This window comes from Canis lupus, chromosome 32 (genome assembly GCF_003254725.2).
Source record: "Canis lupus dingo isolate Sandy chromosome 32, ASM325472v2, whole genome shotgun sequence".
In the NCBI taxonomy this organism is placed as follows: Eukaryota; Metazoa; Chordata; class Mammalia; order Carnivora; family Canidae; genus Canis; species Canis lupus.
In genome coordinates, this window is record NC_064274.1 from 10,551,617 (window position 1) to 10,578,534 (window position 26,918).

At 40.9% G+C, this 26,918-nt stretch overlaps 1 protein-coding gene across 5 annotated transcripts in view; it reads left to right on the top strand.

Moving 5' to 3' along the window:
- AFF1 (ALF transcription elongation factor 1) overlaps nucleotides 1-26,918 on the top strand; it is a 201,145-nt gene that overhangs the window by 110,210 nt on the left and 64,017 nt on the right. For all 5 annotated transcript variants that reach the window (XM_035709568.2, XM_049104811.1, XM_049104810.1 and 2 more), the window contains one exon: nucleotides 151-1,071. In XM_035709568.2, the coding sequence (XP_035565461.2) occupies nucleotides 151-1,071 (921 nt within the window). The remainder of the gene's footprint in view (nucleotides 1-150; nucleotides 1,072-26,918) is intronic.

The window sequence follows — 26,918 nt, forward strand, 5'->3', positions numbered from 1 at the left end:
TTAAACTGCATGTTACATTTTATGTTATACATTAAATAGAAGTGGATTTTTTTTCTTTAAATAGTATTATGTAACAACATTTATTAAATGATGATTTTCCTTAGATTTTTTTTTTCCAGTATCTAACTCTGCTATATTTTTCTTTTCCAGACAGAAAAAGGTGATGAGCTATCCAGTCGAATACAGAACATGTTGGGAAACTATGAAGAAGTGAAGGAGTTCTTTAGCAGCAAGTCCCACCCTCATCGCTTGGATGCCTCTGAAAATAGGTTGGGAAAGCCAAGATATCCTTTATTTCCTGAAAAGGGGAGCAGCATTCCATCCCACTCCTTCCACACGAGTGCCCACCACCAGCCTGTTAATACTCCTGCCTCCGGACCACTTCCTGTTGGTAACGTAAGCCAGAACCCAAAGATGGCACAGCCAAGAATGGAACCAATGTCAAATCCTCATGTCAAAAGCTATGGCCCACCAGACAGCCAGCACCCAACCCAAGATCGCCTTGGTCAGGAGGTGTGCGGCTCTGGTCATCACAAAAAAGGTGACCGCAGAGCTGATGGAGACCGCTGTGCTTTGGTGACAGACTCTGCTCCTGAGAGGGAGCTTTCTCCCTTACTCTCCTTGCCTTCCCCAGTGCCCCCCCTGTCATCTGTACATTCCAACCAGCAAGCTCTTCCCCGGACACAAGGAAGCAGCAAGATTCACAGCAGTAACAGTAATAGTAAAGGCTATTGCCCAGCCAAATCTCCCAAAGACCTAGTAGCAAAGGTCCATGATAAAGAGACCCCTCAAGACAATTTAGTGGCAGTTGCCGGCCTTGGGGTGGCCCCTCCCCAGCCACCTTCTCAGACTTTCCCCCCACCTTCCCTCCCCTCAAAAACTGTTGCGATGCAGCAGAAGCCCACGGCTTACGTCCGGCCCATGGACGGTCAAGATCAGGCTCCTAGTGAGTCACCTGAACTGAAACCACTGCCGGAGGACTACCGGCAACAGACCTTTGAAAAAACAGACTTAAAAGTGCCTGCCAAAGCCAAGCTCACCAAACTGAAGATGCCATCTCAGTCGGGTGAGGTGAGTGGAATTTCATATCTGGGGCAATTTCAGTGTGAAGGGGAATTCAAGATGGAAGTTTCTGGTGACTTGGGGGCATGGGTATCAATGGCTTTTGGGTTATGAGACTCCTTTTTGGCTTTAGGATTTTGTTGACCCACAAAGAACTCAGGTCTGAGATGAATTATTGATGACAGTGAAATATGATTTTCAGGAAGGTATTTTTAAAAAACATTGAGCCATAATTTATATACTGTGAAATACAGAGATCATGAGTACATTTTGCTGTGTTTTGAAAAATGTATACACCTGTATAACCCACAACCCAGTCATATTTATCATGAGAAAGTTTCAGGAAGGTTTTGAGCTGTCATTGCTTTTGTTTGTTTGCTTTTACTTGTATGTTTGGGGGAGTACTGACTTATTTTAACATTCTAGAGGAAAAAAAAGAAAGGAGTGGTGGTGGTTAATACTTCCTCAGCCTCAGTTTTTCTGAGATCCAAACCGTAAAAAAAAAAAAAAAAAAAAGTTAAAATATTGAAGGCAAAGCATTTCCAATGGTTTGTTCCCAGTAAATTACAAGAAAATCTGAAGCTAAAGTTCTGTTCTAGTATTTTTTTCTTTCTTTATCACCTAAGAATGAAGACTGGGGGTGTGATGATGTCTTATTGGAGAGTGAGTCAAATATACAATACAGAATGTTATTCATGGCTTTTTCAAGTAACCAAAATACTTGATCTTTTTAAACAACAAAAAAAATTCCTTTTTCTTCTCCTTTGGTAAATGGCAGCATTGTGTTTGAATGAAGAGAATCAGAGCACACATCTTATCACTGAAATTCTAAATTAGCAACAGTTACACCAAAATTCAGATTAGTAGTGCAAAGTGAAATGTTTGAAGTGAATTTGTCTGAAAGCCTATCTGCTAAGGTAATGTCCTTGGTTTAGTTACATCTATTGTATAAACATTCTAATTTGCATATCCATCACCCGGAGGCTTTTGTGTGTACCCAGATATCAGTCCTCTTACATAGTGCTAGAAGGTAAAATTCCTTAAGGCTTAAAAACAAAACCAAGGGAGACTCCTGGATGCTTAGCTTAAAGATAACCCTTATCTTGAAGGAGGAAAATCTATTCCTCCGAGGTGTCAGTTTTTGGTTTAGAAGAGGTTATAGCTCTGTCCACAGTCAGCTCTTGAGCTGTAGTGAGTCTGAATGTCTTCAGAATGTGACTTGATTAGAGGCTGAGGAAAAATGGGAAAGAGAGAGGAAAACAAGTGGTAGAAATGACCAAGATAGCAGAATTCTGCCTTTAACCTCTTAAGTTATGAAGATTTCACTGTAATGAAATACTTATTAAACATTTTCTGTGCTGTGCTGGGAGGAATGGTAGGCAGCAAATTAGAGCCCAATGGAATGAAATGAGATCCCCTTTCATAATGGCCAGTCATCAGCCTGCCTTATAATTTGTACAGTGAAGAACTTAGTGGGATTTTCTTTGCTTTGTTTATCAAATGAGGTATGTTCAGTTTTCCGAGTTTAAAAAACATAAGGGAGAAATTTAAACATTTTCTTTCTTTCTTTTCTAAGATTTTATTTATTTATTCATGAGAGACACGGAGAGAGAGAGAGACACAGGTAAGAGGGAGAAGCAGGCTCCCTGCAGGGAGCCCGAAGCAGACTGTTTTGGGACTCCAGGATTACGCCCTGAGCCGAAGGCAGTTGCTTAACTGCTGAGCCACTCAGGCGTCCCAAACATATTTTCTTAATTAAAAAAATTAAAAAGCAACTAAAAATTGCTTTTAAACAAATTTTAAGACAAATCAGATATTTGCATTGTATACCAAATGCATGACCATATGCTTAAGCGCAGGGCAGGATGCCAAGCAAGTATTGGTCCTTGCCCTAGGCGAGATGACAGTCTAGTATATAGGTCAGCCTCCACACAGGAAACAATTAGAGAACAATTGAGTCCAGACTATCTACTACTTGGTGCCTAGAGAAAGTTTCAAACTGCCGGCCAGCAGTCTTAAAGCTGGGGACCTAGGTACATTCAACCAATGGGATTTCCAGTTGACTGTCCAGGGGAGAGGGTCCTGGCTAACTTACTGCTTTCTTGGTGGAAAAAAAGAGATAAGCCAAGCTGAGATTTCTCTAAGGCCTAAGAGCTCCTCAGATTTAATGTGTATTTCAAACATAGGACCATGCGATGGTTCTTGAATATTTTCTGAGTGGATATTTGAAATGCACAAAATCCTCCATAGGTTTGGTGATTGAAGAATGGGGTTTTCTGGCACAGGGTCATCTGCTATCAACAGTTTGAGTAGATGTAAGTATTTTGTCTTTGGCCTGTGTTTGCAGTGAGCATTCATTTTAATAGGATAGCTCTGTCTAGTTTCTCTTCAGGATTCTCACGCTAGTGGCAGCTGTGGTGCCAACTGCCTTGGAGTCCCTGGGCAGATGGAGGGTGCCGGGCAACAACCACTGTGAAGAGGGAATTCAGAGCTAAGGTCTTGGGGTAAAGGGGGAATGAATCTGGGAAGCAGGGATATTGGTGCTCTCTGGCTGGGTTTTGGATCTGTTTAACTCTTTTAACTAATCTCACATTTCACAGATTTTAACATTCATTTTCTGTTCACACACCTGAGAAAATGGGCATTAAATATTTTTGTTTGTTTGTTTAAACTGTAGGTTGGATTAAAATCTCAAATTTTAGTATTCTGATGAATCAAAGGAAAGCCTAGAGTGGGGGTTGGAAAAAGCAGGTATTAATCCCAAAGCAGGTAAACTAAATATCGAACCAGAATATTAGCAATATCTTGGGCTGTTTGTGACATTGAGACAGAAGGATAGAGCATGGCGATAGAGGAAGTTGGCTCTTGGTAGCCCTGAGAGAAGGGGAGTGGGAGTAACTAAGTGGTTTTCCTTTATTTGCTTAATTTGCCCTAAGGCAAGTAAGAGGAGGTTTTTTTCCTGGTTTTCTGAGTGTGAGGGTTTTGTGGCTTGTTTCTTCACCGCCAACCCCTTCCCCATGGCTTCCATGAAATAGTATTTTAAAAAACGAACCAAACTGGGAAAATCCTCTTGTCTGCCTGCCTCCTTCATTTTCAAGCCACGTACATGTGAATTCCTTACACCACACTGTCCTTTCATTTTGTGGAACGTGGTTTGTATATTTTAGTTGGTTCTCCATAAAAAATGATATTCTTTTCTGGAATAAGTCATTCTCACAGTTAAAACTTAGTCTTTGCTAAAATCCTACAGGGAAAAAAATCATCAAGAGGTCAATATTCTGACCACATAGAGGCCTGTCTCACAAAAATCTGCACTTGGTTTTTCTGTGGGCATGTCAGTTTTAGTTTTGTGTCAACTGGAAGATGTCTAGCAGCTTGAAATGACCCATCTGAGGGGTACAGCCAGGACTTGGTGATCTTATGTGGATACCTTCCAGCTGTAGAGTTGCCACATCAGATGGACTTGCCCAAGTGGAAGGCTGAGATTCCTCTCTATCCCTCTTTAAAAAAAAAAAAGTTTCATTTATTTGAGACAGAGCCCAAGTGATGGTGGGGGCGGGGCAGAGGGAGAAGGAGAAGCAGACTCCCTGCCTAGCAAGAAGCTGATTCCAGGCTCAGTCCCAGGACCCTGGGATCATGACCTAAGCCAAAGGCAGATGCTTAACTGACTCAGCCACCCAGACGCTCCTCTTTTCTTTCTTTAAAGTAGCCTCCATGTCCATCGTGGGTCCCAACATGGGGCTTGAGCTCATGACCCAGGGATCAAGACCACCTGAGCTGAGATCAAGAGTCAGACACTCAACCAACTGAGCCACCCAGTTGCTCCTATCCCTCTTGTCGGCCTGAAGATATCAAATGAAAGTGAGAGAAAAACCAGGGCATCTCTATGTTGTGTTGCTGAGCATAGACCTCAGGATGGGTATAGGATTTATGAAATAGATGTTTTATTGAAACAGAGAAATAGAATAAGCCAAGATGGGCATTTAAAATTGCATACTGGGGATCCCTGGGTGGCTCAGCGGTTTAGTGCCTGCCTTCGGCCCAGGGCGTGATCCTGGAGTCCCGGGATCAAGTCCCACATCAGGCTCCCTGTGTGGAGCCTGCTTCTCCCTCTGCCTGTGTCTTTGCCTCTCTCTCTCTCTGTCTCTCTCTCTGTCTCTCATGAATAAATAAATCTTTTAAAAAATAAAATAAAATTGCATACTGGATTTAGAATATTAGACTTTTAAAGCTAAACAGCCCGTTCATTTTGCAAGTATGGCCTAGGAGGGTGAAGTCACATAATTTTGCTAAGATTTATAGTTAGTAGCAAAACCAGAGCTCGAACTCTCAGTTCTATGATCTTTCTGCTTCTGCTTGTTAAGTACAATTGGAGACTGCTGGAAGATCTTGAGTAGTGATAGATCTTTCTCTTTTTTGGAAAATAAAAATCATTTTAGCTTCTGGGTGGAAAATGGCTTGAGAGGCAAGGGTGGAAGCAGGGAGACCAGTTAGGGGTTGATAAATGATTGATGGCTTGGAATAGGATAATAGAAGTGGACTGGTGCGGACTGGACAAATTCCTGATGTTTTTGGCAAAAAACTGGTAGGGATTTGGTTGTCCAGGTCAGTGCGACAAATTGGCAGTCATAAGTAGCAGAGCAGCTCAGAGAAATGTTAAGACTAGTAATGATAAGTTTGGACTGTGTTTGCATATAGTCGGCATTTAAAGCTTTTGGGACTAGTCTGCCTGAAAAGTGCCTGAATCAAGCCCTTCCTGGCTCAGCTTAACCTGTGGCAAGGGGCAGCAGGTGGGAAAAATGAGGATGAGCTGGATCTTCAGAAATAAAAGTGGAAGACCAAAAAATAAAATAAATAAAAAAGTGGAAGACCATCCTGGGAACTTGAGAATCTGCTTATAAAGTAGTAGAAATGATAGGTTTCCATTTTTTAGAGTTTGAAGTATACATGTAAATGGTACAGTTATCTTAATTCACTCAAAATAACTCCTGGCATCTAGCAGAATTTACGAGTGGTTTAAATTTGCTACTGCTTCGATGTCCTTATGTGGTCCCATGCCACACCCCTCCAGATGAATCTGATTTTGAGTCCTGATGGTCTCTGATTTCCTTGTGGCCTCTTATGGCACTAGTGAGGAATGATTTCTGTCACCTAATTTCCAAAACTTGGGTGTCACCTGAAGCTGCAAGTTCATTGTTGGACCACCTTGACACATGGCAAGTCTTAAATTGAACTTTCCATTTTCACTAAACTGCCAGCCTAACCGTGTGAATTAATCCACAGTGGAAAACTGTGTGTAATAGTGATTCACTTTGCATTCATATGTGCGAATGGTCTTTCCTTATTTGTTTATTTGAAGATTTTATTTATTTGTTCATGAGAGACCCAGAGAGCGAGGCAGAGACACAGGAGAAGTCCTCCATCCAGGACTCTGGGATCACAACCTGAGCCAAAGGCAGATGCTCAACCAACTGAGCCACCCAGGTGCCCCACAAATGGTCTTTCCGACTTCCAATTTAGTTCTCTTATTTTAAACCTTGAAAAGAACAACTTGCTTATTATGAAATGATCTCACCCTTTAGGCCGTTCACTTCTGGTATGTTGGTGGTATGTATCTTGCTAATGCAGAACTCAGTGGAGTTAATCTCACTCTCTTCCATATACACCATCAATTTTGTGACTTGTAACTAAAATATCTAGAGCACCTACGTTGTGCCAGGCCTTATGCTGGGGACGGGGTTACAATGGTTGGCAAAACATGGGCAGCCCTGGTGGCTTAATGGTTTAGCGCCGCCTTCAACCTGGGGTGTGATCCTGGAGACCCCGGGATCGAGTCCCACCTTGGGCTCCCTGCATGGAACCTGCTTCTCCCTCTGCCTGTGTCTCTGCCTCTCATGAATAAATAAATAAAATCTTAAAAAAAAAAAAAAAGGTTGGCAAAACAGGTCATTTCGATCCTCTTGGACCTTGACTATCTAGTTAGGAACTGGCATTTAAATAACCACTCAGGGATCCCTGGGTGGCGCAGCGGTTTGGCGCCTGCCTTTGGCCCAGGGCGCGATCCTGGAGACCCGGGATCGAATCCCACGTCGGGCTCCCGGTGCATGGAGCCTGCTTCTCCCTCTGCCTATGTCTCTGCCTCTCTCTCTCTCTCTCTGTGACTATCATAAATAAATAAGAATTAAAAAAAAATAAAATCTTTAAATAACCACTCAGAACACTTGTAAGAACTTTGGCAAGTGCTGTAAAGGAAGGAACCCACAAACCATTACAAGACGGATGAAGGGGAACTGTGGCTTAGAGAATGAAGGAGCTCAGAGAATTCAAGCAAGACCTGAATAGCGAGTAAAAGTGATGGAAGTGAGGGGTTGTCTTAATCTGTTTGGGCTGCTATGAACAAAATACCACAGACTGGGTGGCTTATGAACAACAGAAATTTATTTCTCACAGCTCTGGAGTCTGGAAGTCCAAGATCGAGGCGCTAGTAGGATCACATTCTTGAGAGGACCTTCTTTCTAGTTTTAGTTGGTGTCTTCTTACTGTATCCTCACTTGGTGAGAGGGGGCAGGAATCTCTCTGAACTTCTTTTATAAGGCACTAATCCCATTTGTGAGGGCTCTGCCCTTAAGCATCTCCCAAAGGCCCCTTCTCTAACTGTCATCAGTTTTGGGGTTTCAACATGAATTTAGGATTTCAGCATGAATTTGAGGGTTACATAAACATTGAGACTGTAGCAGATGTGCTAGGAGTTAGGCAGCATAAATATTTCAGGAAGAGGGAACAGCATATGCCTCTGGCTAATGCCCAGTGATGTACAGAGACTGTTACAAGTACTCTTGGGTTATGAGCTCGGTAGTGTAGATCAAAGGGGAGTTTTGCATTTCTGAAACTTGGCAGCACATCAGAATCACCTGGGGAAGCCTGCTAAAGATACAAGTTGTAAAAAATAAAATTCCTGGTCCCCAGCCTGGGAGATTGATTCAGCAGGTACACAGGTAGGCTCATACATCTATATCTGTGATTTTTCATGAGATTTGTTCTAGAGCCTGGCAATGAAAACTGCCCCACAGGAGCCAAAAATAGACCCCACGGAGTTAAAGGACTGTTTTCCTCTTACTGGTCCCAATATCTCCCAAGTGAGCCTCAGGCAAAAGGATCACTGGGAATTGATGGGACTTTCTGTCCTGAGAAGGAAATGAGAGTAGCCTCAGGGAAGAAACAAGGGAGTAAGATTCCAAAGACTACAGACACTCCTTTCTTGTCCCACTGCTCCTGTTTCCTTTCTTGTGTCCCCAACATTTTCAGGCTTGTGGGGGAAGTAAAATTCTTTTCTCTTTTTTTGGGGGTGGTGGTGGTAGGGAGTAAGATTTTGATACAATCTTATCTAGCTTGCTTCAGTTTTCTAAAAGCATTTTTATTACAGTAACTTTTTGAGCAAATTAAATTAGATTCTGGGAGCTAGCACTCAGTTAACTTGGCAGACCTGCTCTACTTAAATATTAAGAAAATGGTAACAGAGCAGAAAGGTTATCTGTGTACACAACTCCCTAATGATGCTGGGTGTCTAGAGTGGAATACTCCGAATCTGGGAGAAATATTGTATAGTAACTAACTTGTATCTGCTTAGAGGCTGGCTGAATTTTAGAGCCCTGAAATACCTAAATATAAAAGTGAAAAATAGTAGCAAGTGATAGAAATTTTAGAGCAGAATCTTACAAACTGGCAGCCTGAGTGCTAGACGGGGCCTGTGGGCTATTTTGTTTTGCCTGTCTAATGTGCCTGCGTTCAAGTGTGTATGTATTTGTGTATGTTTTGGTTGTTTTTGTTTCCTTTGAGCCGATATTTACAAACTGGAGAATTCTGGTGAAAAATCAGATTTCAGTTTCACGAACTGCAGCTGAGTAGAAACTGCTCCTTTAATTTCCTGATCCTGATAATTTTTTGAGTCTGAAGAAACACTTTAAATTCCGAAGGCAACATTCTAAGTGATAGAGGCAAGATATTACTGAATCCCCTCTAAAATCGCTAGAAATGAGTTGGTATGAATAATGGAATTACATAAAGTAGCCCAAGAAGAAATCCTACAATTGAACCTTGAAAATATTTTTGGGTGGTATTAATTGGACTTGTTTTCCTTGTACGTTTTATGTTCTGTTTCTTCTCAAAATGCCAGAAGTACATTTGGTACCAGGATAAGAAATTCCTGTTCCTCCTTGTTGTTTTCACACTTGAGATGTTTGTGGAGAGTTATTGGATCCCCCCTGGGTCCCTCATGTTGTGCCTTTGCCAAAATGTAGACATTCAACTCTTTAGAATCTTTCCAGGTCGCACGCTCTCCCAGGCTCTCACATAGCCACTAGAGTCATTTTAGCTCTTGTCTAGATTAATTGTGATTTATTTTGAGCCAACTGATAATCTTCAGGGACAGAAAACCAAATATTCCAAGGGGGAATCTGTTGATGACCGAGTTAGTAGTTTTGATTTTGGTTGTTTTGATGGGAGTGACCAATACTAATGAGTTATTTAAGCAGAATTCCTTTTAAGAGAGAATCCTGGTTCCTGTTATCATAACAAGTTTATTTTTTGGCCTTGTATTTCTCCTCTTCAGTTGCCAAGATCTATTTGAAAATTGTTATTTTCTGAGGTTAACTTTGCTCCATGTTCACATTTTCTGAGAAGTTTATAAGTCGCTATTTTTATATTGATATTGTTTTCTTTAATTGTTGAAATCACTAGGTTGACAGCCTCCCCTCCCCCCAGAGGTACAGAGTCCACACACACCATTAGTTTTCTCTTGAACTTCATTTCATTCCCTCTTTAAGCTTGGCCTACTTTCTGTCTGCATTTTTTCCCCCTAACCCTGTGGTAATTTGTCAAGCCCACTCTAATCTCCTTAATCCTTTGGCTGAAGGGTTTTGAGGTTTAATGTTTTAATCTAAGGGCCTCAGCATTTAAGTAATTAGAGGTCCTATTTCTAGCCCTGTCCCTTAGGAAAATCACCTTAGGGTTGGTTTTTTTGTTGTTGTTCCAGTGTACAAATAGGACTCTGAAAACATATATTAGGCCAGAATTTGAAGCTTTGAATTGAGCTGTGTGAATTAAAGAAAGCATTCCATGCTGTTCAGATTTCCTGAAAACCGTACATTCTTTGAGCGTTGACTTTTGTAGCACTTTGGGTTTTGGGTATTGGCAAAAGTGCATTCTAAGCCAAAGTATTTGGGAGAGAAGAAAACACTGAGGGAAGACACAGTGAAGAGCCTATCAAGAGAGGTTGGATAGAGGCAGGGCAGAGCAATGGTGGGGGGAGCGGGGCGGGGTGGGGTGGGGGATGAGCCCTCATGGTGAGAATGGGGACAGTTTGTGAAATTCTTTAGTTCCTTATTGAGTAATTTATCCAAGAACCAATGCTTAATAAAAAGGAGAAATTACTTTGGCTTGAAGGCAGACAGCACAGGGTTACAATTCTGAGACCTTGGTCAAGGAACTTGACCTTGCCATGTTGTTAGTTTATTTACCTGTACAGTGGGGCTACTAGATTGAGAGAGGGTAGTCCACAAGAAATGCTTGGAGCAGCACTTGGTACATAAGAGCTCAATGGGTGGTAGTAGGAGCAATTAGAGTTAAAATTTGAACTGGAAAAAGTTAGAATTTAGACAGAGGGATATCAGAATGAGGAGTTGGTGTTGTTGGGAAGGTAGAAAGACTCTGAACACAGTCTTGTTTATTGGCATAGGCTTTAGAAATGTGGGTGGGATCGGGACACCTGGGTGGCTTAGTGGTTGAGCGTCTGCGTTTGGCTCAGGGCATGATCCTGAGTCCCTGGATCGAGTCCTGCATTGGGTTCCCCACTGGAGGCCTGCCTCTCCCTCTGCCTGTGTCTCTGCCTCTCTCTTTCTGTCTCTCATGAATAAATAAATAAAACCTTTAAAAAAAAATGGAGGTGGAATCAGATCAAAGGGATCAGGAATTCCCAGGTAGGTGCTAGGTGAAGAAAGCCCTAAAAATTTGATGTACAGGTATTAAAAATAAACCAATGAAGAGCCTAGCGAAAAACAACATATGATTAGGGGTGGGGTTATCAAGAACATTTTAACTGGTTTGTGAGGTGAGGGTACCACTGTCCAATCCTGCCTGAGAGAATAGGGGGCACTCAACTCCTGTAAGGCAGATTCCCATAGCTTGGCAATTCCTGGTATCAGTGTTTCCCTTTATAAAAACTTAGGCCCTTGAGAATATTTTACTGCCACCCCACCGCACCCCGTTTTAATTCCAAAGCCCTTGCTTATTTGTTTCTCTCAGTTGTCACAGCAACCTTGTGAGTTTGGGCCATTGGCACAAATCACTATCTTACAAGCCATGGAACGGAGTGTCTTAAGAAGTTTAATGGTTTAATTAAGCTCCTGAGTGGCAGAGCTGGGGGCATGAAACCAGGACCCTTAGCTTCTAGTTTCAGTACTTTTTTTTTTTTTTAAGATTTTATTTATTTATTTATTTATTTATTTATTTATTTATTTATTTATTTATTTAGATTTTATTTATTTATTCATAGAGATGCAGAGAGAGAGAGAGAGAGAGAGAGAGAGAGGCAGAGACACAGGCAGAGGGAGAAGCAGGCTCCATGCAGAGAGCCTGACGTGGGACTCCATCCAGGGTCTCCAGATCACGCCCTGGGCTGCAGGCGGCGCTAAACCGCTGCGCCACCGGGGCTGCCCACGATTCTATTTATATGAGAGAGAAGGGGCTCACACATGTGAGCACAAGGCAGGGAGGGGCAGAGGGAGAAGCAGACTCCCTGCTGAGCAGGGAGCCCTATACCAGGCCTGATCCCAGGATCCCCGGGATCATGACCTGAGTGAGCTGAAAGCAGATGCTCAACTGACTGAACCACCCAGGCACCCCTCTAGTATTCTTTCTATCACAAAACATGGTTTCTGTGAAGTAATGATCATTTGTTTAACACTCTGTTTGAAACATTAAGAGCTCTGACCTTTCTCCATGGCCTTACTTTCATGTCAGTGTCTGATACATGCAAATATTGGGTGGTACAGATGATTCAGATGAGAGGGTGATTAAAACTCAGTTTTAGTCGTGATGGCCTTGTGGCTTCCTCTGAGGTTTCCATCCTTTAAAAAAGGAGGCCACCAGTTATGAGATCTCTGGGTTTTCTCCATCTACATTATTCCCCCCACCAATCTATACTTATATTCACCATTTACCTCTTTCCCTTTGGTCTTGTAGAAGGAGCTGATCCTTTTCTTGCCCTTCCACCTGCGCACCCTTTTTGGTTACCTTAAGAAACCTTTTTTCACCCCTTACTCTTAATTACCTCTTTCTTGTTTCCTTCCTAGCCAGAGCTCTGGAGAGAGAAGTAGGTAAACATTTCTTGCCTGCTTCTTCTCCTCCCAGATAATCTCTGAACCCACTGCAAGTTGACGTGTACCCCTACCAATCCACTGTGCTGCCTCCAGTGGACTCCCGATGGACAGAGTCAAGGAGTATTGTTGAGGTGGGCATAGCCTGCTTGGCCTCTCCATGGCCTTTTACACTATTGACCACCATCCCCTGAAATACTGCCCTGGTTTGTCTGGTTTTTCCTCTGGCCTCCCCACACATGCTTTAATGATCCCCTTTGGAGGCTCTCTTTCCCACCTCTTTCCCCAAGCTCTGCCTTCAACCATCTTTTCTCATTCTGCAGCCTTTCTCTGGTGATCTCATTTGCACATAAGGAGATTCAACTGCCCGCACCCTCATGATCACCAAATTGATTTTCCTAGCTTAAAATTGCAGAAAGGTTTTTCAGCTCTAGCTTGTTTTATGCAGCTCTTCTTGATGTTGCACAGACATCTCAAAGTCAGTATCTGTAACAGGTTTCGTTCCGTCTCCTGTACCTCTTCATACACACAGAACATTCTCCTCCTTCCTGGTCATTAGTCCCCATTCCTTTCTGGAGTGGAGACTGCATTATCCACTTGGCAACCCAGTCGTAATGGATATTGCCTTCTAAACATTGTTGAAAGCCTCTCCTCTCTCTTCCTCACAGTCCTCAATCTTTAGTTCAGATTTTTATGCTTACTTTGAACTGTTACAATTTCTTTCTAATGTATCTTCCTGCCCCGTTCTTCTCTTCAAAGTACCTGTGATACTGCTGCACAATAGTGATTTTATTATATGAAAATAGCATCAAGTCATCCTAGTTTAAAAATCCTTCAGTTCCTCTTCATTGCTCAGGGTAAAAAAAAAGTCCAGATTATTTCCAGTTCCCTTCTCCCCTCCCTACCCTGCCTCCCCAAGTTGCTTTCTTGATGGGATTCTTACCTGTATCTCCAGGCATGGGTTATGGCCCCCCTGCTTGATGCTTTCCTTTCCCTTCTGCAGCCACCCAGACCCTGAATGAGAGGACTTCCTCCACTATGCTCCTGGTACCCAGACTTCTGGTCTCAGCACTTCTTAGTGCTATGGTCTGTGTTTTTTTCCAGATGGTAAACATTTTGAGGGCAGGATCATTTGTCTCCTTTGTTTCTTGGTCCTTTGTGTTTAGCACAAGTGAGGACAGGGGCAAAAACAGGGATTTTCTTGTTCTGTGCTAAGCTCAAGTTCTTACTTGATTCACTTAAATCCAGAGTCTGAAAGATAATCTCTGATAAGTGTGTGTGTGTGTGTGTGTGTGTGTGTGTGTGTGTGTGTGTGTGTGTGGAGGGTGGTGAACAATTTGATTTGGGACTGTATTTACTATTTAGGACACTGGGATGGGAAGCAGGCACTAATAAGTTCAACAATTTTTTAAAGAAATTGTTTGACTTAACCATTTTCAGACTAAGTATTCCCAGGTCATGTTAGGCATTCTTATGTGTGGATTTGAAAATAAGCAGCCTAATCCGATCATTAGGTCTTCCTAGTAAAGCTCTAGCCTCCTAATTGCTGTACTTTCAGTATTGAGTTCAGAGATTAATCAGGTGGTTTTATGTACTATAAAATTTGGAAAGTCATGATTTTTTCTATATCTGTCATGTATGTAGGTGCTTTCCTCTCTATTAAATAAGGTACCAAATATCCTTTTGTGTATTTTGGGTTTCTTTTTATATAAGTGCTTATATACAATAAAATTGCTGTTAATCTCCAAGGATTCTCAATTTTAAATATTTTGCCATTGAATGAATCACTTTTTTGGGAATGAGCCAATCATTTTGGGTAGGGGCATTAACTCTTCTAGGCCACTTGGGTATCATTAATTGGTATCCTAGTAACTTAAGAATCATTGACCCTGAAAATGCCCAACTGGCAACCTGGGTTTAATTTTCTAGTAAGATTAATTATCTTGCAGGAAAGGGTAAAACAGAGACACCAGGGTTCTTTATATCCCTCATATTTTCTCAAGATTCCAGTGAGCTAGTTGCTACGATGAGGGAAAACACTGGTGTGTTGTTCTGAACCTAATTGAGTCCTTTATTATGTTATGACTCACCTATAGTTCACAGATTTATTCCGTGCAAGTCATGTAAAATAACTACACTGTGGTTTGTTTTGCTTACTTGGTTCATGTTTCTGGTGATCTGTCAGGCTGCATATGCCAATCTGCTGAAGCAGGCTTTGGCAGGCGCTCGTGCGGCAAACAGGAGACCATCGCACAGCGCAGCCGGGAGGCCGCCGCACACTGGGTCCCCCAGACAGAAGGCCTTTTCACAATCTCCCCAAGGGAACCGAAGATGTTCATAATGTGTGTGGGGCCATGCTTAGTATAAAAAGAGACTCATGTCTTCAAAATGAGCAGGCTCTTAATATCGTGTTTCCCCATTCCCCTATTTGTGAGAGAAGGAAGCATTAAAGCTGGCTTTAGAGAATGCTCACTCTCAGAGGGGCAGGGTCTTGTATGGTTGTACTGATTGAGTTGCCAGCATCTGAAAATTAATACACTTAACACTGAAGTCTGGATTTTTATTTTATCTTTTTTCTCCTTAAGCACTGAAAACACAGGTTTTGCATTCCTGCAAAGCAGCAATTGGCTGGTCCTTCAAGGCACACACTTTGGCTTGCCCTTGTCCTTGCTTGAGCCCTGGGAGTGTCAGTGTTCTCAGTGAATTCAAGTATTTTTATATCCTCTTGATTGTTCCTCCCTTTTGGGCAGATCCAATGGATGAAAACCCAGTCATGCAAAAAGTGTATTTTTCCAGGAGGATTTATAATGAGGTGTGTTTAATGTAATCTAGTTCAAGTAAAAAAATGAATGATTTTCAAACTTCTTTAAAAAAAAAAAAAAACAACTCTATGCCCAATGAGGGACTTGAACTTACAGCCCTGAGCTCAAGAGTTGCCTGCTCTACCAGCTGAGCCAGCCAAGTGCCCCTGATTGCAGATTTCACATTTTTACAAAAAATTATGCAAAGTTGGTCCTGCTTTGCTGCTTTATCTTTTGCTCTTGTTTCCAAATGTGGAGATTTTTCCAATAAGCCTTTAGGTGTATGATTCAGGCACTTAGTCATATTTTAAAGAAAACCCCACAAGGATAGCCTACTTAACAACTTTTTTTTTTTTTTTTAAGATTTTATTTATTTATTCATGAGAGACACACAGAGAGAGGCAGAGACATAGGCAGAGGGATAAGCAGGCTCCATGCAGGGAGCCTGATGGGGGGGGGACTGGATCCTGGGACTCCAGGATCACACCTTGAGCTAAAGGCAGAAGCTCAACTGCTGAGCCACCCAAGCGGCCCTACTTTCTTTTCTTTCTTTCTTTTTTTTTTTTTTTAAGTTGTTTGCTACTACCCAAAACCATGAACATGGGTTCTTATTTTCCTTGTCACCAGTTAGAAGTATACTTACATAGTTTTTCTAAATGAGGAGGTAAGTAGTCATTCATGCTCTTCTCAGTTCTAAAATATCATGATTCTTTTTAGAAAAGGAATTTGAATTCCTAGCAGTTGGATGCTGATGCTATTTCCTATATTGAGCCCAGTAGCATATTTTTCAATCCCTTTTATTCGAAATGGGCTTTCTTGTTTTTCTTGTTTTTAGAGCGAATGATGGGAAATGGGCTTTCAACACCCATTCAGCAAACAAGAGCTGCTTTTCTTCCTTTGATCTTAGCAACATGTATACATGTTTTTGTTTTTTATGGTATGAACAGCCTTTATTGATAGAAACAGGAAGTGGAAAAGAGGAAGAGATACAACAGCTCTGGGTCCTAGGTACCTGCAGAAGCCCCCATCACCCCCAAAATGGCTGATCTTAACAATATTGGTCCTGTAGTTATATGGACAACTAATGTTGAAGTTTCTTAGGGTACAGGTTTCTATATTTGTACAGATATGCAAGTGTACCTAATTAGTACTACTATTCAAGAACTGAGGTGTGAGTGTTCTGGAGATTTTCTAAACTATTCTTTCTTGTTGGATATACCCCCCCAACCCCCATTGATATAATTGCTGAGAATTTTGATGTGTTAATACTTAATAACTAGGAATAAATAATAAATCTATAATAGAACATATAATCCATGGGCCACCAAAAACTTTGGAGTTGTTGAAGGGAATGAAGATATACTTTAATTTCTTTTTGTAATCTTGGGGTTTTTGTTTTTTGGCTAATTAGATGGGACTTTAAGGTATTATAGGTAGTGATTAAGAGCATGAGTTTTTGGATTAAGGAAGACTTGGGTTTGAGTCTTTATCTCAAACTAGCTATTAGACCACAGATAAATTACTTAAATACTAAAAATTACTGTTCATGCTTCATTTCTTAATTGGTACAACAGAAATAATAATGGAATTTTTCTCATAAGGTAGTTACCAGGCTTAAATAAGAAAATATTAGATCAGTGACTGGCATGTAGTAAATATTTAATAGCTGCTGTGTCTATGTCATTATCATAGTTATTCTGACATTGTCTAAATGTATGAGTAAATGTAACAGATCCACCTCTTTGCTTCAGCTTAGAATCTGAAATTTGGGTAGTTTTAATAGTTTTAGGTTTGTTTCTTTCTAGAGTGATATTGTATGCATGTGGGAGGGAGGGAAAGGGGCAGAGGGAGTGAGAGAGAGAGAACCTTTCTTTTCTTTTCTTTTCTTTTCTTTTCTTTTCTTTTCTTTTCTTTTCTTTCTTTTCTTTCTTTCTTTCTTTCTTTCTTTCTTTCTTCTTTCTTTCTTTCTTTCTTTCTTTCTTTCTTTTCTTTCTTTCTTTTCTTTTCTTTTCTTTCTTTTCTTTCTTTCTTTCTTTCGACAGTCACACACACAGAGACAGAGAGAGAGGCAGAGACACAGGCAGAGGGAGAAGCAGGCTCCATGCACCGGGAGCCCAATCCTGGGTCTCCAGGATCCTGGGTCTCCAGGATCGCGCCCTGGGCCAAAGGCAGGTGCCAAACCGCTGCACCACCCAGGGATCCCCAAGAGAGAGAGAATCTTAAACTCCATGCAAAGCACAGAGCACGATGTGGGGCTCAGTCTCACGACCCTAAGATCAGGACCAGAGCCAAAATCCAGGGTCAACCAACTGAGCCACCCAGGCACCCCAATAGTTTTGAATTTTAAGGGTTTAAAGAAATACAAGTGGGAGGTAATCTAATGATGGATGGCACTATGGAGTCAGAATACTTACGTTCATTTTCCTGTATCTTTAAATGAGACATTTCTACTTGAACTACAGGTCTGGTGTGAGAATGAAACAGGATATACATTTGCCTAGCATATAGTAGGCTGCATGATGTCCCACTTCTGTTGACCTGCAGTGACAGTAAAAGCAAATTCACATTGTAGGAAATGGTTCTGTAGATATTACCCGTCTTCCAGTTGTCTTTATTGACTATAACTATGGTTGGAAGTCATTGGAATCCTAATAAGTGTCCTAATGTTTTGGGTTGGTTTGATTGTGTTTCTCGGGTGTTTTGGTGAAGTGATGAAATTCTATGTCATGCATTTAATTTTATTCAAATTTTAAAATAGGCTTTTTAAAATAAGAGATTTGAATGAATATTTTGTACCACTAGTAAAGTATTGAGTACCTGGTGTATTTTCAGGATTGATTGATTTATTCTTTTTCTTTTTCTCCTTCCTTCCTTCCTTCCTTCCTTCCTTCCTTCCTTCCTTCCTTCCTTCCTTCCTTCCTTCCTCCCTCCCTCCCTCCCTCCCTCCCTCCCTCCCTCCCTCCCTCCCTCCCTCCCTCCTTCCTTCCTTCCTTCCTTTGTATTTTCAGGATTTAGAATTGTACTAGTTGTCATAAGAATTCCATGGGGGGTAATTCCAGCCTTGTGAAGAGCTTTTAGTTGTTTTTGGGCATCATGAAACATATGGATTGGGGGGAAGGGGCAGGGAATTACAGTGCTGAACTGCAGATCATATAGTATTAATTTTGTGGTCTGGGTCACAAATCCAGTAAGGATAGGCATGAGTAGGCATATTCATGTAATTTGTGAAGGCTTCCTGAGTCTGATACAGAGGATGGGCATCTTAATAAATTAATAAAATAGGGTGACTTTACGAAGTAGGGAAGTCACCACAGCTTTACTGAGAAACATCAGTGAAATGTCTGGACATCCATTCAGTCTTTGGTTCTAATAATATTGATTAGTATCTGAACTTCTAAGAGTATGGGGACACCAATATTTATTTTATGTATCGTAATGCAAATTAGAAAAAATATATGTACCAGCTCATCAAATTCAGGATTTCATAAATATTGTAACTTACGGTGAGGCAAGTGAGAAACTGAATTGATCATAAGTTAAAGAAAATAGTACAGGTGGTACTGCAATACAATATGGTATCCTTGTCAAGATAGTGTGGGAATGACTAAAGTTTGGGTAAAAGTGGTATAGACTGTACTTTGAGTCATGAAGGAAAGATTTTTATAAAGTTTGGTTAGAGATGGGCCAGTGTCAAAGAAGGAAAATAAGCTTGAGGCCTGGTGGTGACTTAAAACATTTCTTTGGGGATCCCTGGGTGGCTGGCGCAGTGGTTTGGCGCCTGCCTTTGGCCCAGGGTGCGATCCTGGAGACCCGGGATCGAATCCCACGTCGGGCTCCCTGCATGGAGCCTGCCTCTCCCTCTGCCTGTGTCTCTGCCTCTCTCTCTCTCTCTGTGACAATCACAAATAAATAAAAATTAAAAAAATAAAAAATAAAACATTTCTTTGTCTTCTCCAGTGAAGGACCTCTTCATACATGAAGAGCTTCTTCCCTCGAATCAGAACTAAATTTTGTCCACTATTTTCTTTCCCCCTTCTTCCATCTCCTCTATTCAACTGGTGCTTAAAAATGTTTCTACTACTGACAGCAGCTACTGCTCCTACTAATATCATACTATTAACATTTTTCTTGAGTGAGAAATATTTTTTAGAAGACTTTTATGATAGTATTGTTTGAAATTTATTTCTGACTATGCCATCCAGTTGTCCTGCAAAGTTATTAGGTATGTAGGATTTAAAGGAGGTTGGGGCTTAGCTCTATTTGAGAGGTGGAAGGTAGTACAAGAGCCATAGATTATTTTTTTTAAAGATTTATTTATTTATTTATTCATGATAGACACACACAGAGACAGAGAGACAGACAGAGAGAAAGACAGAGAGACAGAGACAGGCAGAGGGAGAAGCAGGCTCTATGCTGGGAGCCTGACGTGGGACTCAATCCCGGGACTCCAGGATCGCGCCCTGGGCCAAAGGCAGGCGCTAAACCGCTGAGCCACCAGGGATCCTCCATAGATTATTTTTTTAAGCATATCAGAATAGGGTAGAGGATCACTACATGGTAATGAAGATACAACTGATTTTGATGAGTATTACACCCTGTGTTTTATTTCCCTTGCTTGAAGACTTAATAATTATTTGTTGATTGGCACTGTGGGATAGGTGATGGCATTCATCCTGAAGAACAAGTCTCATGCCAGAAGCATCAGAATGGAGAAATTCTCAATAATGCTCTGGCTGGTTAAGTAAACCCAGGGTTTAGCTTTCTAGTGGCCTCTCATTGATTGTCCATTTAGTAGACTCTGTAAAAGGGCAGTCATGGAGAAGGGCAGTGCTGACATGGCCAGTCCTGTTTTCCCCTGCTGGCCCTGAAACTCTTATCAGGGAAAGCTTTTTTGCACTTTCTCCTTGTCCAATAAATGGCTTGACATGAGGGGTATCCTGGAGGCAGGCTCAACTGAACCCTCAAGGCTTATCAGCACTTGCTAGTGGACAGCACCACAGCCCCTGCCCTGGCTCCCTTCATCCTCCCAGTCCCCCGTCCCAAAGGCCCAGGGCCCTGGATCCAGCCTCTACAAATGTTTTTGCCCACATTAATTCATTCAGAATTTATTAGAAATGTAAGTAGACAAAAGCGTCCATAGGCGATGACTGCTCCAAAGCTGAAGAGACTTTGGCTGTTTAATGATAAATCAGAGGAAGATGCAAGCAAGGTTTGTACTATATAGTACTATATAGTTATTAAAAGATATAAAATTTGTTGTCATTCATTCCTTCAGAATTCCCTTCTCCCTTCCAGAGGAAGTTTTCATACACATTGATTACCTTAATAAAGGTTGTGTTTGGGTGATGGGGTGGAGAAGTGGGAAAGTTTAGTAGAACAGAAAAAAAGGAACAAATTAAGAGAGTCAGGCTTTTGTGTCATGGTAAGAGTATAAGAGTAAAAATGATATATTTTATTGGGGATGCATTGGGTACCAGGCACGGTGTTTAAGACCTCTCCATGCAGGGGGCTTGTAGTTGGTCCCTGGCAGCCTTATCTGAAAGCCAGTTATGTCCAACTCAGGCCCTTGCTCATAAGCACAATCCTGCAAGGCCAGAATCACTGGGGATGACTTGGAGGAACATCTGAGACTTCTGAGAATCCCCAATTGTAAAGTCTGCTCAAGTTTCTTTAATAAACTGCAATAAATAACTTAAAAAAATAAAAATAAAAAAAGTAAACTGCAGTAAAAAGCCTAACTTCACAAGAATTACTGTGTGCATCTGGGCAAGTAGTGAATGTTGAGCTACAGTGGGAAATGGATTCTAGAGTATTGAATTCATGTTTGTTGGCTAAGCAGGATTATAAATCCATGCATGTTAATGGGATTTTAGGGGTTAAATTTGCAGAATCAAGGACGTTTTAGGGTATATTTTTAGTGGCCATAAGCATCACCCAGTCTTTTCTGCTTCATATGAGTGCCAGGTAGAGACTTGATGAGACCAGTAGGTCACCCTGCCCTTTATAGCTGAAGCTGTTCCTATAGAATGTCTTTGAAAACATGTGTTTTTAATCTGTCAAAATTGGTTGGCCAAAAAGAAAATTGTAGCCTGACTTGTTTAAAGAAACAAAAATAACTACACACCAAAGTTTCAGTGTACAGAGCATGGTTCATTTCTTCGTTGACTCTTTTTGCTTTTTATTACTCTGATTTTTATTTCCCATCAGTGTGTTAGATGAGTAAAGTTATTTGCAGAACATACATACTACCCATAAAAACACTAATTTTTATGTTAGGTTTTTTCTTATGTGTAACATTACAGCATTATGAACTACTTTCGTGTTAATGAGTAACTTTAGCAGAATACTAAGAAGACTGTTGAGGGATAAAAAAAAACTTAGGAAACTTAAGATCATTTGTTTTGAAATACATAATGTTGGAATTAAATGAATTTTCTTTCTCAAGACTTTAGGTTCTTTAGCTTCCTTTGCCATTGATCTCTGTGTGTGTGTGTGTGTGTGTGTGTGTGTGTGTGTCTGTCTGTCTGTGTTGGTGTTTATTTTCGATTATGAAGTTGGGTTATCTACTTCATTGCCTTTATATCTTATACGTATTTACTAATAAGCGTTATGTCTTATCAAGTACGTATTTGCATATAATACCTGGTGATAGCATTAGTTATATAGAAAATTTTGAGCAGAATGGGATTTACTTCAGACACGTCCTCAGGTGTCATTGTGTAGGCACTTATTAGGTGGGGTTTAATAGGAACTCCCAGTGGTGGCTTGAATATTTTGCTTTTGTGCTATTGTCAATTTTAAATCACGAAGATTTTTATATCGACCTTTGAAAGCAAAGTAAAGATTTAAACCATCTTGGGGGTCTTCACATCCCTGGTTTTGATGGGAAGAGTGGAGGATTGCCCATTTCATAAAGCCGTATGTTTTTAAACTATGAGCATGGTGCTTTGCACAAGTCAAAACACTGCTAAAGGGACAGATGTTGCCAATTTCAGATGTACAGGGGGAAGGCCAATATTGCTAAGCAACGGTGTACTTGAGAGAGCATTTTTAGGAGCAGAGCCAGGGGAGTTGTGCCTGGGAGCATTTGCTGCTTCTTATGGCTCAGTACAAGGGAAGAGATGAAAAGTTGTTTCCTGTCAGGGCCGCCATTGCAACCGCCAGCACAAAAGACAGTGACCTAGGGGCACCAGTTAGGGCTGGCAAAGGGATGTATGAAAACAGAAAAGCTTTTTTGCCATGTAGGAAGGCAGTAAGCCATGTTCACAGAGGTAAGTGCCCCCCAGTGAACAGCTGCCCCACAGTAAGTACGAGTAAGTGTACGCCTGAGGTTTCAGGTGGGGAAAGAGGTGAGAAAGTGAGGCCTCAAAGGAAAAATCTCTCTCCCTCTCCTTTACTCTCTCCATCCTGCCCTTCCCTCATTTCCTTCCTTTCTCTCTTCTCTCCTTCTCTTTTGCTTCCTCTGTTAGGGGCTAACATCAAAGAGAAGGATCCGAGTAACCTCTATAGTTGAGTGCTGCAGTGTGTGACCTTCTAAACAAGGTAAATAAGCTCACCAGCCACAGGTATTCGGCCCCTCCCATGGCCCCTCCCTTGGTATACACTTGATAGGTAGCCTACAGGTGGTATGGGTTCGTTCGTTCTTTTTTTTTTTTTTTTTCTCCCCTTTTGGCTGCCACTAGAGACTTCGAATACCCCTTGAGATTTTCATGGTTGTTGGTTTGGATTATGGGTTTTCCTCTCTCTGTCACTGTCTCTTTTAATGAAATAATGGTGTAAAAGTAGAGAAAGTACATTATCGTTTCGTATTTGCATGAAATCATAGCCTATTTTTGGCAATGCATTTTAAAGAAATTAAAAAATTAGCAGTTCCTTACCACTTAGATCTTTCTTTGGTCCATCTTTCAAACTCCGGTCTTGAACCTCTAGATCTCTTGACAAATACTGATGATCTCTTTCGTCTTTGTAAAGGTACAAATGGAAGATAACTGACAGCTTAAAAGCTTACGTGTGTGTGTGTGTGTGTGTGTGTGTACATGTGTATGCTCCCCCTCCACTTTCTCTCCCTTGCCTCTCCCTCCTTCTCCCTAGCTCTTTTTCCCCTTGGCTTTTATTGCTTTGCTTTTGTTTTTTAGCAGACAGATGGAATTTGAGTCAAATTCAAATGATTGTGGGACTCCTACCCAAATTCTAACTGATAAGTAGTAATACTTGATTTTCAGTGATGAAAGAGTATTTTGAAGTAATTTTACTTTGGTGAGGCAGGCAGGACACAAATTTTAATGTTCTTATAGTTACTTGGTTTTTATTAATTGATTCAGAACAGTTCATGGTCACATAGTCTGTATCTTTGTGGGATATAAATTTATGTGATGAAAGGCTAGAGAAGGTGACAGTGTTTCCATTTTTCCCCCTCGGAAGATAGAATTTGTTTACAGTTAAGCAGCAGTGAATCTTCGTCAATGAGGAGAGAGCAGAGAAACTGGGCACAAGTATGTTTGTTTTTCAAAGAACTTGTTGTAATTAAGCCCAGAAGAAACTGGCTTACTTTGTCCTACAAAAAGTTTTTGAGTTTTATTAAGGAAACATTTGACATTGAGATGCCTCTTTAAACATTTTTTACTAAAATATATAATAAAACAGATGAGACTCACCTGCTCCGGAGCTGGTCTAAAACCCTTCAGGTTCATTTAATGTTACTTGGTAGGCAGCATTGTGGCTGTATAAATAATACTGCTTATTTATTATTTTTTTAAAAGATTTTATTTATTTATTCATGAAAGACACACAGAGAGGCAGAGAGAGAAGCAGGCTCCAGGCAGGAAGCCTGATGTGGGACTTGATCCCAGGTCTCCAGGATCATGCCCTGGGCTGAAGGCGGACGCTTAACCACTGAGCCACTCAGGCGTCCCAGTACTGCATATTTTTACAGAGGATTCGTCTGTCTACCAATTAAAGAACTTTAAATTGAAAGGACTTTTTAAATAGCATGTGTCCCTTCCCATCGGCATCCCCCAAACCAGCATTGTGATTATGCTAATGTCAGTGAAAAAGTGCCCTGGCCTCCAAGAGCATCATCTCCGCCCCTGCCTCCCCCAGCTATTTGCACTCCCCCTCCCCCTCTCTCAAAGGCAGTTTTCAAGAGGAATTGGTTTTGTTGCAGCTGTGAGAATGGTTAACTGTTTTTCATAGTATCTCTTCTCTGGCACCTAGATTCTATATTCTAGGAAAACAGGAATGACAGTAAATGCAAGAATATTAGTAGTTAGGACACATGGGGTTGACCTACCCTGTGCCTTAAATCATCCAAAAAGCTGGAGTCTTGGGTCACGGGCTCTGCGTTAAAAGTCAGAAAGTACTTTTAAAATTTCACTGCACGTGTGAGGGGATGAGAAGAGCAAGGAGACTGAGATGGGGAAAGTGAGTAGAGTCACTGTTTCATGTGTTCAGAATGGATATAAACTGTTTGCTGTTGCAACTCTTAGAATTGTGATCATGCATAGTGTGAATGCTTAGATGCTTTAAATTCAGCAGCTATTAGGGAGTACCCGGGTGGCGAGTCGGTTGGGCATCTAGCTCTTGATTTCAGCTCAGGTTATGATCTCAGGGTCGTGAGATTGAGCCCTTTGTCGGGCTCCTCACTCAGCACAGTCTGCTGGTTCCTCTCCTCTGCTCCTCCTGCCAGTCTCGTGTGTGCGCCCGCGTTCTCTCTCTCTTTCATATGTAAATAAATAAATAAAACCTTAAAAAATTTAGCGGGTATTAGAGTACATTTATTTTACAAGCAAAGAATGTTTTTCCTTGGCACATATAAAATACCTACTTAAGACATATGCAAGAATAAAATTTATTTTTTGGGGAGAGCGAGAGCATGAGTTGGGGGAGGGGCAGAGGAAGAGAGAGAATCCCAGGCAGGTTCCATGCTTTGGATTATTTTATTTATAACATAAATAAAATAATATAAATATTATTAAAATTATTAAATAATATAATATAAATAAATATTAGCAATTGTTGAGTGACTAAATATTTTTTCCAAACACTGTTATTAAACTTTTTCATCTTGGGCAATATAGTAAATTACTTTATAAGATGAGCTTTATTGGAATCTTGAGGCAATTTATCTAAACTTTCAGACCAAATTTACATACAAAGATAATGCAGGAAAAGGGAAAGATTATTAGTCTACCAGAATGTCAGTGGAATTAGCAAACTTTTTTTTTTCCTAAAGAGAGTGACCGAATCTCGTTCTTAATACATTATAGAAAAGCAGAACAGTCTCTTAAATTTAGATGTTCTTTGATGATAGGATTAAAGAAGTGATTTGTAACCATTCATAATATTGCAGTATTAGATGAATTGTACTTTCCAAGAATGATCTTTGGTCAGTTTTGTAGACCCTGGCAAGTAACCTGGTGGTTTGTTACCTAATATTAAAGCCCCAAGAAAGGGGAGAATTTACTTGTTTGGAATTGGATGTAAAGGGCAAGGCCATCTTTATTTTCCTTCTCTCCTCTGTTTATTATAGTATCAGTAATCCCCAAGGTGGTTTGAAGCTCAGGTTGCTTCCTCAGAGCATATACGCCTGCTTCAATAATTTTCTTTCCTTTTTTCTTTCACTAGGTTCTGCTTTTTGTTTTTAAAAGTCATCATGCCAGGAGACAGGCAACCAACACCTAGCCCAGAGGGGACTGTTGAGATTACTGCTGGAATAAACCCAAGATAAAATCTTTATGTTCTTTCAGACAAAGCATAGATTAAATGGCTTATCTTATTCATATGACTTCAGGTTCTTTCAACCTAATCCAGAAACTGATGGAAAGTTTTTTTTTTTTCTTTTTCCTGGTGCCTCTCTAGTCTTAGTTTATGCTCAGCTATGAAAAAAAAAAAAAAAAGTCCAGGCACCCTATGTAACATAGAATTAGATATGGTTCCTGAACACTGTTTGCCACTTAACTTTGATAGACACATACACTCAAAGGAGGAACAGTAATACAAGTTTATGTATCTATAAATCCGGTCATGGTTGACAAAGTAATTTAGTAGTGTGGTTTGACTCAAAACCATTGGTTCATGTGATTTGTGGGAGAGCACTTGTGTGTGTGTGTGTGTGTGTGTGTGTGTAAGCGAGAGGGGAGAGGGAGCATGCATGAGAGAAGGGTGGGATGGGGATTGGAGTAAGCATGATCACAGAACATCACACTGCAGTGTAACACCCTCCCCTACAGGGACATATTTTAATGAAAGACTTCATGTTAATGTACCCACTCAAAAATAAAAATTAGATCTCTCAGAAAAAAATACTGAAGATGGTTTTAGTGAACAGAATTGGTTGTGGAAGGAATGGATCACATAGTTTGGTCCATTTGAAAGAACTTGCCAGTTTATTATCACTAGCATGGAACCAGTGTCTAGACTTGTTCTTTGAGATACTCCCCCCCCCCCCCACCTTTTTTTTGCTTTCTTTCCTTTTTTTCCTTCTTTCTTTCTGTTTTTCTTTTCTCTTTTTCTTTTTTTAATAGCAGTGCCTTTGTAGCCAGGCTTACTTAAATCATTCACGGTTGCTATGCCCACAATGGGCTTCATGGGGTCTCAAGTGATCTTTCATCAAAGGCACAGTGTTTTCAAGTCTTAAGAGCACTGGGGATTTCTGATACCTTATTACATGGTGAATGGTAGTGGT